The 14,693-nt window shown below is 41.5% G+C and overlaps 2 protein-coding genes across 5 annotated transcripts; one reads left to right on the top strand and one right to left on the bottom strand.

Moving 5' to 3' along the window:
• Nucleotides 1-243: 243 nt before the first annotated feature.
• Nucleotides 244-2,166, bottom strand: LOC131456258 (protein SCO2 homolog, mitochondrial). The gene is made up of 2 exons (XM_058624428.1): nucleotides 1,917-2,166; nucleotides 244-1,564 (listed from the first exon to the last, which is right to left on the bottom strand). The coding sequence occupies exon 2, from the start codon at nucleotides 1,547-1,549 to the stop codon at nucleotides 737-739; it is 813 nt and encodes a 270-aa protein (XP_058480411.1). The 5' UTR covers nucleotides 1,550-1,564; nucleotides 1,917-2,166; the 3' UTR covers nucleotides 244-736.
• A 20-nt stretch (nucleotides 2,167-2,186) lies between these two features.
• On the top strand, nucleotides 2,187-14,693 carry LOC131456257 (coiled-coil domain-containing protein 136-like). 4 transcript variants are annotated; one of them, XM_058624424.1, is made up of 11 exons: nucleotides 2,187-2,564; nucleotides 3,179-3,292; nucleotides 4,292-4,545; nucleotides 5,600-5,845; nucleotides 6,000-6,074; nucleotides 6,513-6,812; nucleotides 6,937-7,054; nucleotides 7,149-7,326; nucleotides 7,414-7,545; nucleotides 8,909-9,023; nucleotides 10,379-14,693. In XM_058624424.1, exons 1-10 carry the CDS (start codon nucleotides 2,494-2,496, stop codon nucleotides 9,011-9,013), a joined length of 1,593 nt encoding a protein of 530 aa, XP_058480407.1. In that variant the 5' UTR covers nucleotides 2,187-2,493; the 3' UTR covers nucleotides 9,014-9,023; nucleotides 10,379-14,693. The 4 variants fall into 4 exon arrangements, with proteins under 4 accessions (XP_058480407.1, XP_058480408.1, XP_058480410.1 ...); XM_058624425.1 differs by having other exon boundaries at nucleotides 10,382-10,461; XM_058624427.1 differs by lacking the exon at nucleotides 8,909-9,023 and having other exon boundaries at nucleotides 10,382-14,693.

Here is a 14,693-nt window from a genome sequence, read left to right as displayed (position 1 = left end):
ACAATTTAGAAAACGCCAATCAACATTTTTGGACATTTTAGGGACCAAACGAGTACCAAAAATCTATTAATGAACCAACTAAAATGTTGCAGTACCTTTTTTTGTTTTTTATTACATTTTTTTCACATACAATGTTACACTCTGCTCATATCCTTTTATTTTCCACACAGCTGAAGTAGCTTTGCGAAGCATTAATGTGATATCTGGAGGTTTTTCAGGAAACGCAATTTCCAACACAGTTAGTTCTTGTAAATCCTGCCCCACATTTTTTTTCAATCACAAAATTTCAATTCTGTGAAAAGCACAGAAACTCTGGATGAGATGATCCAGTCAAGATGCCCGACCACATACTTAGCATTTAATCAGAAGATTTCATGGACAAGATTCCAGGGATTTGGGATCTCAAAGGAACTTGGAGGCGGAACGTGGGCAGCGTCAGTACACAAGATTCTGCTCATGCCCCCATTTGCTCTTCAGTGGTAAATGTCTAACTTGTTAAACTTGTGAAATTGGGAAGACTCTGATGCCTCCGATGACACATCTGATAATCCCTCACAGTACAGGTTAACTTGGCCAGATAATCTGTTCAACCCGGCCTAAAATCAGAAGACACCCACGATTGTCGGAGGGACATTGACATTTTGCAACTATCTGAGTCGCCCCCTAGTGGTTATTCAATATAGTCTCATTTCCTGGAGCAGTTTTTCATTCTGAGGTCTTGACGTGTTTAAATGTCTCAGTGGATCTGCCCCAGCGGGACATATGTCCTCATGTGGTTGCGGACGCTCTCGGTGATCTGGTCCTCATCTTTGGTTCGGTTGTAGTAGTCCAGGAAAAGCCCGTCAGGACTGATGAGGTAGATCAGAATGGTGTGATCTACGATGTAGTCCCCGTCCTCGTCTTTGGGTCCGGCGCTGGCGTACACTCTGTAATCCCGCCCCGCCTCTTTCACCTCCTCTGGCGTTCCCGTCAGTCCCATGAGGCGTGGGTGGAATTCCTGCACGTACCGGGCCACTGCTGCCACGTCGTCCCTCTCCGGGTCCACGGTGATGAAGAGCGGCTGCAGCCGTGGCAGGGACACGTCCCCGTCCAGCTTAGTCACCACGGCGCTCAGCTTCTCCAGCTCCTCGGGACAAATGTCAGGGCAGTGAGTGAAGCCAAAGTACAGCAGCACCCAGCAGCCCTGGAAGTCCTGCTTGGTCTTGCGCTGCCCCCTATGGTCCAGGAGGCTGAAGTTCCCCTTACCTACTGCCACCTGCTGCAGCTGCTCCACGCGCTGCCGCCGCAGCTTCTGCTGCTTCTCCTCGTACAGGTACCAGCACGTGGCCAGAGCGCCGCCGCCAAACAGCAGCGTCACCACCAGACGAGTTCTGAGCGTCAGCTTCTTTGCAGAGGAGTCGGACGAGTCGCGGCCACGAGACAGGAAACGCCGCTGAAGGCGTCCACACGGTCTGAGGTGAGTCACTGACGTCATAGGGGGTGAGGACAAGGGCGTCTTCAGGACGAGAGGAAGACGCAGGCGTCCCACAATGCACCGCAGCAGTGACATGGCTGACAGAATGTCCTGTAACAGAAGGGTCACAGGAAATCAGACTTCAAAGTAAAGGGAACAAAGTTTTTAACACTTTCACAGTACAAGTATCAAAGGATGGTTTTTCAAAATAAGATTAAAAAAAGAGTAAAATTATCAAGTGGTCAGAGTTTCAAAGCAAAAGTTATTTTGTACTGTTTACCTGTTTTACTGACTAGACTGATTATTCATTCTTGATTATTAATGCTTTATCTGATTAATGATCTTGTCTGTTACAAAACCAAACTTGTTTTAAAATTAAAAAAGCGGAGTAAATCTGATCAATTCTACATTCTACATTCTACATTTAAGTCCATAACGATCGAAGCACTCCCTTCACTCTCACCTATACTTAGGTGCGTTCACGGTCCGTCATTCAGCAGAGAGGATTCTCGCGCGTGTCCCGGAACTAACGAACCACAAACACGGCGTGGTTTTGGCAAAACACCGGAAACACGCACAGAGTCACGCGCTTATCTAGTAGTTACCGGTTTTTTTGGTGGTATTTTACGTTCGTTATTTATAACGTTGTTTAAAACGTGCAATGACCGCAGCGTTCGCACCGCACCGCCTCTGTGACCGTGGGACTGCCGGTTCTGAAGAAGCACGTGACGGAATTCGAGCGTTTTACTGGTCGAGTGTCATGTCAGCTGAATTGGACAGACCGGAACTGACCGTGCACTGTTTCCGGAACGTCCCCCGCCGGGTCTGTTATGTACACGTTCTGTCTGAAATTGATATAATCGATATAAAAATAATGCAGTTTTATTTAAACGCCACCAAATTAGTTCACATTTCACGCAGCCGCTAGAGGGCGTCATATCATTGTTTCAATAATTCAGTTTTATATTCAAATAACTTTATTGACACTAACAAATACGTTGCTTCAGATTCTAAAATGTTATTTTACATATTCTTTTTGGATGCCGAGACTAAGTAACATAGTGAAATGTTTTTTTAGGGGTCTGCAGGGACACAAGGAACAACCACCACGGTATTTTAAGAATATTTTCCACTGCTTTACATCACTGTTTGACACTGTTTTGCGCTCACTCTCCCACACCAAAGTCCATATAGAAAATCACTGATTTTAGCTCATGTGGACACAGGAGTTGCTGGTCTGCTGCTGCCTCGTGTGGTCACTTTGTGTCACTGAGGTCAATCTGGACAAAGGATTTCAAATGCCGAAGTCACAAAAATACCACATTTGAACTTACTGATGGAGGTAGCAGTGGATCAACAACTCCTGTGTGATGTAATGTTCAAATTGATGATTTTCTATATGGACTTTGGTGTGGGAGGTTCTTTAATAATCCTCAATGGACTAGTTAATTAATAATATATAATTATACAATTTATTAATTTTATTGCTCTATTATTACATTGCTGTGTGACCTTTGGTGTTTTCAAAGGCACCTGTTCATAGTATGAGATATTATTATTATTAGTAGTAGTAGTAGTAGTAATATTATTATTATTATTATCATTATTATTGTTATTATTATTATTATTATTATTATTGTTATTATTGAATGAGATCACACTCCGGTTCATTATGCATTCATGCCACGGTGTCTGTTTCCGTGGTGACGTCTCTTTGCGTCACAGAGCAAATCTGACACTGAGGAGGAAATATAGGACAACAGGAGGAAGAGGAGAGAGAGAGAGAGAGAGAGAGAGCGAGAGAGGACAACAGAGGAATCTGCTTCATCTCAGCATCAGGTAATCACTCACTAATCTGTTCATCCATCCACCTATTCCCTCACTGTATGTGTGTGTGTTTGTATATGTGTGTTTATGATGAAGGTGCACTGGAGTCATGAAGGTCGTTCATAGACGCAGCAGCTTAAAGGGACAGTCCCACAGCTGTTAGCATCACACTGAAGGAAACTTAAAAATAGCTGCTTTCTCTATGAGATTCTCAATAAACATCTGCAGCCTCCACATGCATGTGGATGACATCAGAGATGATGGTGATGATGATGATGATGATCACAGCAGCTGAATACACCCTAATGCCTTCATGATTTTAGATAATTAGTATTACACAGATTATACTGTTTCTGCATCGCTGTGACCCTGAAGGAAACACAAAAACATCAACTTTCTCCATGAGATCCTGAATTCATGTCTGCAGATTCTTGTTTTATGTGGATGACACCGGATAATTATGAGTTACAGTGTGACATCACAGCAGCTGAATTCACTGTCATCACTTCTTGTTTTCAAATAATTAGGCTTTCACGGATTAATGTCACTGCATCACTGTGACACTGAAGGAAACTTAAAAATGGCAATCTTCTTAATGAGGTTCTGAATGAACATGTGCAGCCTCTGGTTTCCGGGATCAGAGATGATGATGATGTCACAAAGAGTTACAGTGTGACATCACAGCAGCCAAATTCACCATCATCACTTACTGTTTTTAGGTAATTAGGCTTTCACAGATTACTGTCACTGCATCACTGTGACACTGAAGGATACTTAAAAACATACATTTTCACGATGAGATGCTGAATGGAGCTCTGCAGCCTCTGGTTTGGACACAGTCACTCACTTCCCCCACTCACTGTTTTTATTATTTATCAGTGAACATCAACAAGCGTGGTGTTATTGTGTATTATATAATGACTTTGTGTCCTATACACATCATCATCATGGACCTGTGATTTGATGTCACTAACTCTGACACCCCCCCCCCCCCATCCTCCTCTTCCTCAGTGTCTTTCAGCTCCAGCAGGATGAAGGAGCTGCAGCATCTCTCTCTGCCCGGAGCGTGAGGAGACTTCCTGGTTTCCATCTGCCTGCTCGTCCTCAGCCTCCTTTACCTCCGCCTCACCCTCTGTGTGTGTGTGTGTGTGTCTCTGATCTTCCTCCTCCCCTCCTCCCCCTCGCTCGTGTCTCTGCAGCAGCAGCTGACATCATGGATGGATTCCGGCTGCCGCCGCTCATAGAGGAGGTGCTCGACCCGTCCGGTCAGTGTTTACATTTTATTACATTTATACTGAAGACGTCATCAGGCCAAACAGCTGATTGACGGACAGGTGACTAATGATTGATTATTGATTATCGACAGCTGATCAGCTGTGATCAGTGTAAACTAACCGTAACCTAGGGAGGAAGATTTAAACTGCTTCTTCATAATTTCCCTTTAGAAAATGATTTGTTTATTTTTCCTTTTGTGCTCCCGTTAGGTATAACCTGCACGTCCTGTTTCTTTCACAATAAAAGCCTGTGAGATTTTTCTCTACACATAAATGTGTGTGCGCTCACGGAGAACGTGTTTCTTCCTGACTGAACTGGAGCTCTGGAAACCTAAAACCTGAACCTGAGTCAGGACTCTGTATATAGACCTGGACTACAGATGTGCTCTCTTAATGGTGGCTTTGTGATGACTTTTATTGTGAAAGGAACAGGAAGTGCGGAGTCTGGTCGGTCCCGTGGGATCAGATTATTTATTCATGAAGGTTCCTGCAGATAAATCAGTGATTTACTGTCTGTGATGTGTAGTCACACTGGTTTCTCGTAGAATATGTTGTACTGTGTGTTCTGAGCTGTGTAGTACTGTGTGTACTGAGCTGTGTAGTACTGAGCTGCGTAGTGCTGTGTATACTGAGCTGTGTAGTACTGTGTGTACGGAGCTGTGTGGTACTGTGTGTACTCAGGTATGTAGTACTGTTAATTATGTAGTTCTGTGTGTATTCAGGTTAGTAGTAATGTGTGTTTTCAGCAGTATTACTGAGTATATAACTGTGTATTCAGGTGTGTAGGTACTGTTTGTGTAACTGTGTGTACTCAGTTGTGTAATACTGTTAATTATGTAGTACCGTATGTATTTCCTGACCTCAGATGTGTGTTCTTTCCTCCACTTCATGTTATTTTCTCCATGACCAGCAGGTGGAGCCACAGCACAGTTGAACACAATCGCCATGTGACCTGTGTCACGTAGATTGAGGGTGAATTATCCCTGTGATGTCATCACCTGTGTGTTTACCTGTCTTTGTTTGTTTGTTTGTTTGTTTTTTCCAGATGAGCTGTGTGAGCTGAAGGACAAAGAGGAAGACGATGAGACGCTGAGAGATGGAGAGAAAGGACAGCAGGAGGAAGAGAAGGAGGTGAAGGAGGAGAAGGAGGAGGAGGAACGAGGAGGAGGAGCTGAGGATGAAGAGCTGGAGGTGGAGGAGCTGAGAGCTCAGGTGCTGCAGCTGCTGATGGAGCTGGAGGAGACGAGGGAAGTCTCTCAGAGACACGAGGACAGTTTCACTGAGCTGCAGGGTCAGTGTCTCCTCTGTGTCTCACCTGTGCTCTGCTACTGTGGACATTGAATATTTCTAAATGATTATTTAGATTGAAGTAATTTAAATAAATATATAACAATGATGAATATTTAAATATCTGATTGATGGATGTAAATGTTTGTTTGTCGTAGGTTTGCTGGAAGAAGAGCGTCTGGCGAGCGCCCACCAGGCCGAGAGTTTCACCAGACAAATCCAGAGACTGCAGGGTATAATCTGTCGCTTCACTCTGATTATACTTAGGAAATGTTCTTAGTCCCCAGCAGTCTCCTTAGGTCCCTTAAATTTACTTTGTTCCCATGAGTCCTTAGTTCCAAAAAGGGTCTTTAATTTCCTAAAAGTGTCCTTAGTTTCCTTAAATGTCCTTTGTTCTGAAGACCCCTTAGTTCCCAAAAAGGTATTTAGTTCCCAAAAGTTTTCTTAGTTCCCAAAAGTGTCTTTAATTCCCAAAAAGGTATTTAGTTCCCAAACGTTTTCTTAGTTCCCAAAAGTGTCTTTAGTTCCCAAAAAGGTCTTAGTCCCCAGTTCACAAATATGTACTTTGTTCCCAAAAATGTCCTCCATAATTAAAATCTCCTAAAATAAAGACAGAGACGCTGCCCACTTATCCTCTGACTTGTAACCCCGCCCATTCCTCTGTCCTATAGCACAGTTGCGGTCAATCCAGGAGGAGATGGACAGTCTGGAGGAGGAGAAGGACAGAGAGCTGGACGAGGTTCAGGAGGAGCTGCGCTCTACTCAGGAGGAGGTGCTGCTGCTGCAGCATGCGGCTGAGGAGACGGGAGCCGAGAGGGAGAACGACATCGCCTCCCTGCAGGAGGAGCTGTGCCGGCTCAGGGCGGAGCTACAGCGTCTCCACGCCACGGCGCAAGAGTACGAGCTGGAGATCACAACGCTGAGAGCTGAAATCACCATGAAGAGACAGAACACCGAGCCGCGTCCACATGGTGAGGACTCTGGTCAACAGTCAGAGACAGCAGCTCTGTCATTAGCTTAGCTTAGCTTAACGACTAGAAATGAAGGGAAACTGCTAGCCTGCCTTTAGCTTTGTGCTGAATATGTTGTGTGCAGGTGAGATGACGCAGCTGAAGGACCAGATGGACGTCCTGAAGGACGAGCGTCAGACTCTGAGCGATGACAACAAGCAGCTGAGCACCAAAGTGGACCAACTGCAGCAGCAACGAGACATGTGAGTGGACATTCAGGCGGCCGTCAATCAATCGCCCTCTGATCAGCCTTGAACTCACAAAGACGTTCATGTGTTGTGTCGTTCTGATGAACAGGTGTGAGGACGTGTACCTGGCTGTCAGAGCGCAGGACGACCAGGTGAGGGCGCACTCTTACATCACCGTGTCTCAGGCTCCTGTGGCAGACAATCAAGAGAACGGCGTCTCTGAGCTCCAAGTCCTGACAGTCCAGCTGAGAGACGCAGAGGAGATGGTTCAGAGGGCTCAGATTCAGGTAGGAACATGGATACATCTACTCCCCCTGGTGGCTGAGCTGTGTAACTGCAGGATTTCTCTCTCTCTCTCTCTCTCTCTCTCTCAGTGTGACGGTCTGAAGTGCGAGCTGGCCGAGCTGCAGCAGCGGAACGACCTCAGCCAGCGGGAGCGAGCGGCGCTGGAGCAGGAGCTGCAGCGCTACAGGGCGGAGCTACAGAAGCTGGGCGGGAAGACACAGGTGAGACATCAAAGTTCAGGGTAACGCTGCAACCTACAGGACGGTTCCTGGACACGTCCTCCCGGCGTTTCTGTGCATGTGGGTTCGAACAGTCTGGACGCTTCTTCAGGCCATTTTGCTGCTCATGTCGCCAGTGTCGGCCATTTTGTTGTGAGCTTCCGCTGAGCAGTTTGTTCATCGTCTGCTTGTTTGTTCGTAAACAAAACGGCATCAGAATGAATCGCAGGTTCACTGAGGAACTGAGCCGAGGTCTGGCTTATAAAGGATGATGTGAGGTCTGACCTCAGTGGTCTCCACAGAAGAGGGATTTTAGAACTCTTGGTTCTTCGGACTCCCTCCCACACGGCTGAGTCTGGTGCCACACTGACCTGGATCTCAGTTCTCAGACTTCATTGTAGACCTTTTCACGAGACTTGAGTTTGAGGACAAATTCTGACTTGTTTGATACTGAATCCTGAACCTGACTGATGAAACTTGTTAGCGGACTGAGACTTGAGACTTCACTCCTTTGTCTTGAAATTGATTTTGCACTTGAGTGTCAAGACGAGACTGTAATTGAGACACGTTCTGAGACTTTCAGACTTGGACTTTGTTTTAATCTTAACATTTGTCAAATTTTCATGTTTTAATTTGCTTTGAGACATTACTTGGTTCTTGACAGGAAGTTTGACCTGAGGTCAGACATTCATTGGAACTTAAACGGGTTAATTTGTGACTCAGGACATGACTTGGCACTGGATCAGTCTTGGACAGTCTTGAGAAGTGGACCCTGCCAGCCTACTCTTGACATAAGACCTGGAGATTATGGCACTCTTGTGCTGAAAATCTAAACATAGAGACTTTTACTTACTTGTTTTGACTTTTTGGGGAAATTGTAAGGTTTTTTCTTCCCAGGATTCTCCAGACTTGACGCTATAGACCTTTGACCTGAGACGTGACTTGGTTTGAGCTTTGGTGTCTTCATTGCTCCCCTTCATCACATTCCTGACTCATCGATCATCCTCAGGTGTCATGGACCTGGTACATGTTTGCTAAGTTGTCGTGTAGTTGGTGGTTTGCACTGTTGTCTCAGATCTACAAGACGTTTTTTGGACAGTTGAGATAAGACGCCTCCGTCTTGGCTCAAACCATCTGTGATGTCACCTGTCTTGTTCCTCTTCATTGTTATGTTTTAATCTTTGTTGCTGAACTTGATCAAATTCTCTGTAAATTTGATGCTTTTTATTGATCATTTCTTTTTTCTGTTTGCTGCACGCTCGCCGTTGCCCCGGCCACCCTCTGACCTCATAATTATTATGATTATTTTATGGGTTTATCCTCCCCCTTCCCCTTACCCTCCCCCCTCCGTATGTCTTCTTCCCAGACCCGCCCTCGTCCATCTGAGCACCCCGTTCTCTCCGCTCCCTTCATAGGATTGGTTGTTATATTGGCCTTGATTTGGTGCTGGTTGGAGGAGCTGGCATCCTAGAGGGGACCAGGTATGGCCACGCCCCTTCTCTCTCTACCTGACACTGTGGCTGCTTTAGCGTCGGAGTGTGGCATCTCCTGAAAAAAGTGCATCAAACTTCCTGTCGAGCTCAGCGGCAGAAGGTCCCAATATTTTGACACCAACGATTTGTGAATTGTTTAAATGCAACTGTAGTAATACATATTTAAAAACGTATGCCATAAATCAGGTTCACTCATTGGTAGCTGGCTGAAGTACTAGTTTATAAACTCTGCCCCTGGTGGCTGACTGCGGTATAGTTATAATGCTGCGTTCCATTTACATCAGAAGTGGGAACTGGGATTGTCTGAGTTGACCACAGAGAAGTCGGGCGGGAAAAAAACATGGATGCAAACATGTACCTAGCTAGCCATAGTTAGCAATATCATTCGATTGTGGTGCACACAAAAAGCGTAGACAGGGGGCGCTCCAGTTGAAGGAAGGCCTCCGATTTCTTACTCGGAAACACGTACCAACCTCGCGTACCTGGAGTTAGGATTCCAAGATCCGAGTTCAGGGCGCATTCCCATTGAAGGAAAGACCTGTGACCTCCGAAAATCCCAATTTCTGACTACAAATGGTATGCAGCATTAAAAACTTTGCCCCCTTGTGGCTGGAGGCACAAGGGCATAATATGGAACAGTCAATGCTTCTAATCAGTTGTTTTTTTAAGTTTTTTGAAAACAGGCTGTGACATCATGATTGACAGCTCACACCATTCATCTTTTCATTTGGGACAGTTTAAAAACAGACTTCCCCCTGTGTGTGTGTGTGTGTGTGTGTGTGTGTGAGAACAGATCTGTTTACAGGGTGTACTTCTACAACGTCATCACCACATTTAGAGTGTTTACGTGTGTATGGAGGCTTGTTAGTGACAAAAATACTGTGGATAAATGTGAGAGGTCTGTCATGGTGCAGGTTTCTGCAGACCATTACAATTATAAATCCTCTTCTAAATGTGGCTTTTCGTCAGGTCCCACTTTTAGCGATGTGGCTCTGAAGTTAAATTAAAATTAAATTCAAACGTGCCAACGTGGTTATCTTATTGTCAAATTGCAAAGATTTTAAATTTTATTGTCACAGTTTTTATTTGTTTTTGTTTTTTTAATAACGGAATAGTCACCTGTTTTTTGAAGGATAAGTGGGAGGGGCTTTTTCTTTCCACCATGTCTGTTCGTTGATTGGCTTTTGCAACATCATGTCACTAGAGTTCAAGTATATTCACGCAAACACGGGATTGAGAGATGTGACATTCAAGTCTTTTTGCAGTGACCTTTTATATTCACTTACTTGTTGTTGTTTTATTTAATAATTATTGATCTTGATGATTAGTTTGGGGTTTCTCAGCAGAACGACTCTGAAGGCTGGAACGTGGCGGTGGTGGCGGTTGCTGTGGCGGCCATCTTGGCTCTGGTCATCCCCAGCTTCACAAGGGCCTGAGGAACTCTGGGATACGCGTCACCTGACTCACGCTGCCTTCATACATGTTGCTCTCCTGATGTCCGCGCCTTGCCTCACTCTGTCTCGTGGGTGGGGCTACCACGGCAGGTCATCCTGAACGCCACAAATTACAGTGAGAGCTGGAGGGAAAAGCAGTAAGCTCATTTAATTCACACTTGTCCAGTAGGAATGCTTAGGTCGTTAAATAGTGACCGAGTTAATACTTTATTAAAAAGTTTTTTTTGTCGTTTTTTTTAACTGATATACATAGTCAATTGAAAGAGGGCCAAGTACGTAGCCCTGTGGAACGCCTTCAGTGATGGAGTTTGTTTGTAACAATGAAAGAAAACTGCGTTGGTTGTTAATCACTAAATAATTTACTTTCTGGAAATTATACGTTTTATTTTGTCACAAATGGTGTTAGCTCAGAGTGATAATAGTGAGACCAAAGCTTTAAAGGTCGGAAACCACTGGTTTATTTTTTAAAAAGGCTTGAAATGTTATTCATTTAATTCATCAAATGTTTAACAGAAACATTTTTATCAGAACAAAGAAATAGTAATGAAATGTAGGAAAAATTTATAAAATTTTTATCTATTGTTTTCTATTGTTTATATTTACTTAATATAAACAAACAAAAAAGCACATTTAAGGAGGATGGCAGGAAAAAAATAAACACATAAATGGGAAAATATTCAGGCACAGACATGTAGTTTTTAAACAGTTTCAGCTCTAAAAATAATCTTATTTTTTCAAACAGAATTAACAAACTGGTTGACTCACTTTTACTAACAACAAATGAAAACGTAGAACTCTGTAACTTGTGTTTGCCAAAGTGATCGTTGCCATTTTTCTGGTTTCACTGTGACAGTTTTCCACAAAATAGTTAGAACAGTTTGTCTTTTTGAATATTGGTTATGTTACTAAATATTTCATTTTTAAATTTTATTCGTAAAGAATATGGTGGAAAACTGGACAGATTTATTAAAAATACTTACCTCTTCTATTATTTATCTAAAACAATTTATCACCTTACAAAAAATGGTTTTCCTTCATACAATTCTTATTTAACAGTAATATTTGATTACATATGATTTGTTTTACAAATCGGTCTACAAATCACTCAGTCGTCCCTGATTTGTGTTTATAATAATTCAATAAAAATTTAATTAGCTGAGTTACAAATTATTATTATTTTTTTTTTGAACATACACCTGTTTAAAGCTGATGTAAATAGTAAATGGAAAGCGGACCCAGTACGTAGCCCTGTGGGACGCCTTCACCAACGATGTCTGTTTATAAAGTTGAACGAAACAGACTTATAGATTAAACATTAAGTTTAACTGTAGCTGCAAAACTGATTCAAACCCAAACAGAAAGTGAGAACTTTTTGTTTTGTAGCATTAAATCTTTTTATTGGAGATTATCTTGTTTATTTTGCACATGCGCAAGTTTACATTTAAGTGGTGACCAAATAATAATAATAATAATATTAAATACAATAGTATAAACTTGACCAGAAGTTTTAATGACTGATCATATTCAGAGTTGAGTTAAACTGTCTCGATGATAGTGATGACCTTTTACAAAATAATATACAAAAGTATCAGACATTCCATAATACTTTATTTTTAAAATCATTACACATTTAAATATGTAAAAGACTGTTGTGAATAAATTGACTGAGCTGTGTTTGAAGTGGCATTAATGTGACGAAGCAATCAAACTGTAGTAAAATTAAATTATTGTTATCACGTATTTGATCATTTATATGTTCACAACCTATCGATTTACATCATAACTGATAATAACTAATAACCAGCATGTGTTATGGAGACTTTTGTACAATTTTTAGCATGAGAGACGTCATTCATTTTAACGAGACAGAGGAATATATGAAAATGTAGATAAACAGAAAAATAACTGGATTTTGTTTCTTATACAAAAAAGACAGAATTTGAAATATTTTCTCCAATTTTTTTTTGTCAAATTCATGACTATTTCAACAAAGTAGAAATGACTGAGATGTCAAAATACTATCTCATAATTTTAAGTCAAATATTTGAGGTGTCTTATAATATTGAGTTTTAAATTTTTTTTAAATAACCTTATATTTTTGTCGTACATCTGAAAACAACGGTTGGTTACAGCCAGTGTTGTCTGACTTTACGTCAATATAAAACAATAAATAATATAAAATATAATATACCCAAACAAATTTACGTTTCACCCCCCCCACCCCCCCCGTGAAAAGGTTGTGAAATAACTGTGAATGTTCATACCAAATGTGAGAAATTTAGTTTTACACAGATATTTTATTGTGCACGTAAAAACAAACAGAACTCTTCCACGATTCCAACCGCATGCAAATATTATTCAATAGAAATGCTGCATTTATGTTTTTTATTTTTAAATTTATGCTGTATAATAGTGTTGAAGTTATTTTTAGTTTTTAGGTAAAAAAAAATTAAATAAAATGTCGCCAAGTGTTTGCAAACATATGTAGCAGTGAAACTTTCTCTAATAAATAACAACATCCTTTTATGGATCATATTATTACTTCATTTTGTGTGTTAATGTTGTTAGTTATTGATCATATTGATTATTGTAATCAGAGTATGTTCCTTAGTATTACCTCACACATGTTAGCATCTGTAGCCATGTTGCATGTTAGCAATGTTGTGATTCTGCATGAAAATATAAACATATAGATTTATGTTTATGAATGTGTAATTTTTTTGTATTATTATTAATCCAGTTTCACATCACTTTACCTGTGTGTTCAGGAGGTGTTAGCTTAGCTTAGCTGAAAGATATTTCTGTAACATCGTAGTTAACGTAGTAAATGCTATGTTGTATGTTTATAGCCTGGTATTATTATGGTATAGAAGCTACAGGTCGAGTTTCACACTTGTTTTCTAGATAGCTAACAAGCTAGCTTACAAAGTTACAGTTGTCATTTCAAAGTATTGTTTTAAAATGTTATTTGAGCAAAAAAGAAGAAGAAGCTAAAACCATGAGGAAAATACAAACATTAGCTGTTTTAGGTACGTAGCTGATTTAATTAATCGATTTGTGATAATGTTTGCGTGACACAAGCTTTTTGTATAGTAGTTACTTGTTACAGCTAGCATGTTGCAGGTCATCTTATGTGCGTAGCCACAAAAAACAGACTAATTTAGCATAAAAACTGGAAGATAGGGAACCTGTTAGCCTAAGTAAATAAAAGTGTTTGATGTCATATCTTTTTTATTTGAAATGCATTAAAATAAAGATAACAACTAAACATTATAGAAGCTATTTGATTACTAAGTGCATGCTAGGCTAGCAGGTCCTTGTTTTCAGTCTTTGGGCTAAACTAAGCTAATTTATCCTTGACCACTGTTTGTGCTAAGGTAGGCTAACTCGTCCTAGGTCAATGTTTGTGCTAAGGTAGACTAACCCGTACTAGGTCAATGTTTGTGCTAAGGTAGGCTAACTCATCCAAGGTCAGTGTTTGTGCTAAGGTAGGCTAACTTGTCATCGATTATTGTTTGTTATAAGCTAGGCTAACTCATCTTGGGGCAATGTTTGTGCTAAGATAGGCTAACTCATCCCGGACAAATGTTTGTGCTAAGGTAGGCTAACTCGTTCTAGGTCAATGTTTGTGCTAAGGTAGGCTAACTCGTCCTAGGTCAATGTTTGTGCTAAGGTAGGCTAACTCATCCGGGGTCAGTGTTTGTGCTAAGGTAGGCTAGCTCATCCTGGACCGATGGTTGTGCTAAGCTGGGCTAGCCCGTCCTGGACCGATGTTTTTGCTAAACTAGGCTCATTCATTCCTGGACCAATGTTTGTGCTAAGCTAGGCTAACTCGTCTTGGACAAATGTGTGTGCTAAGATAGGCTAACTCGTCCCAGACCACCAATGTTTGTGCTAAGCTAGGCTAACTAATCCTGGACCAATGTTTGTGCTAAGCTAGGCTAACTCATCTTGGTCACAGGTTAAACTGATGTCTCTGAAGAAGACGTTTGACACATTCTGTGTCTCTGTGCATCGTCCGTTAGCTTTAGCTGTGTCAGATGTGAGATCTGAGTCACCTGACTGATGTTTAAAATTATGATGATGATTATTTTATTTCTTCATGTTTCTGCACTTTATGTCTGTTTGTATGTGACGACTTTGTTAAATTAAGTCTGTACATTTTGTAAATGAACAAAATAAAAGTAGTTTATCCTGAAGCAAA

The sequence above is a fragment of the Solea solea genome, chromosome 3 (assembly GCF_958295425.1).
Source record: "Solea solea chromosome 3, fSolSol10.1, whole genome shotgun sequence".
In the NCBI taxonomy this organism is placed as follows: domain Eukaryota; kingdom Metazoa; phylum Chordata; class Actinopteri; order Pleuronectiformes; family Soleidae; genus Solea; species Solea solea.
This window is presented reverse-complemented; position numbering and strand designations above follow the sequence as displayed.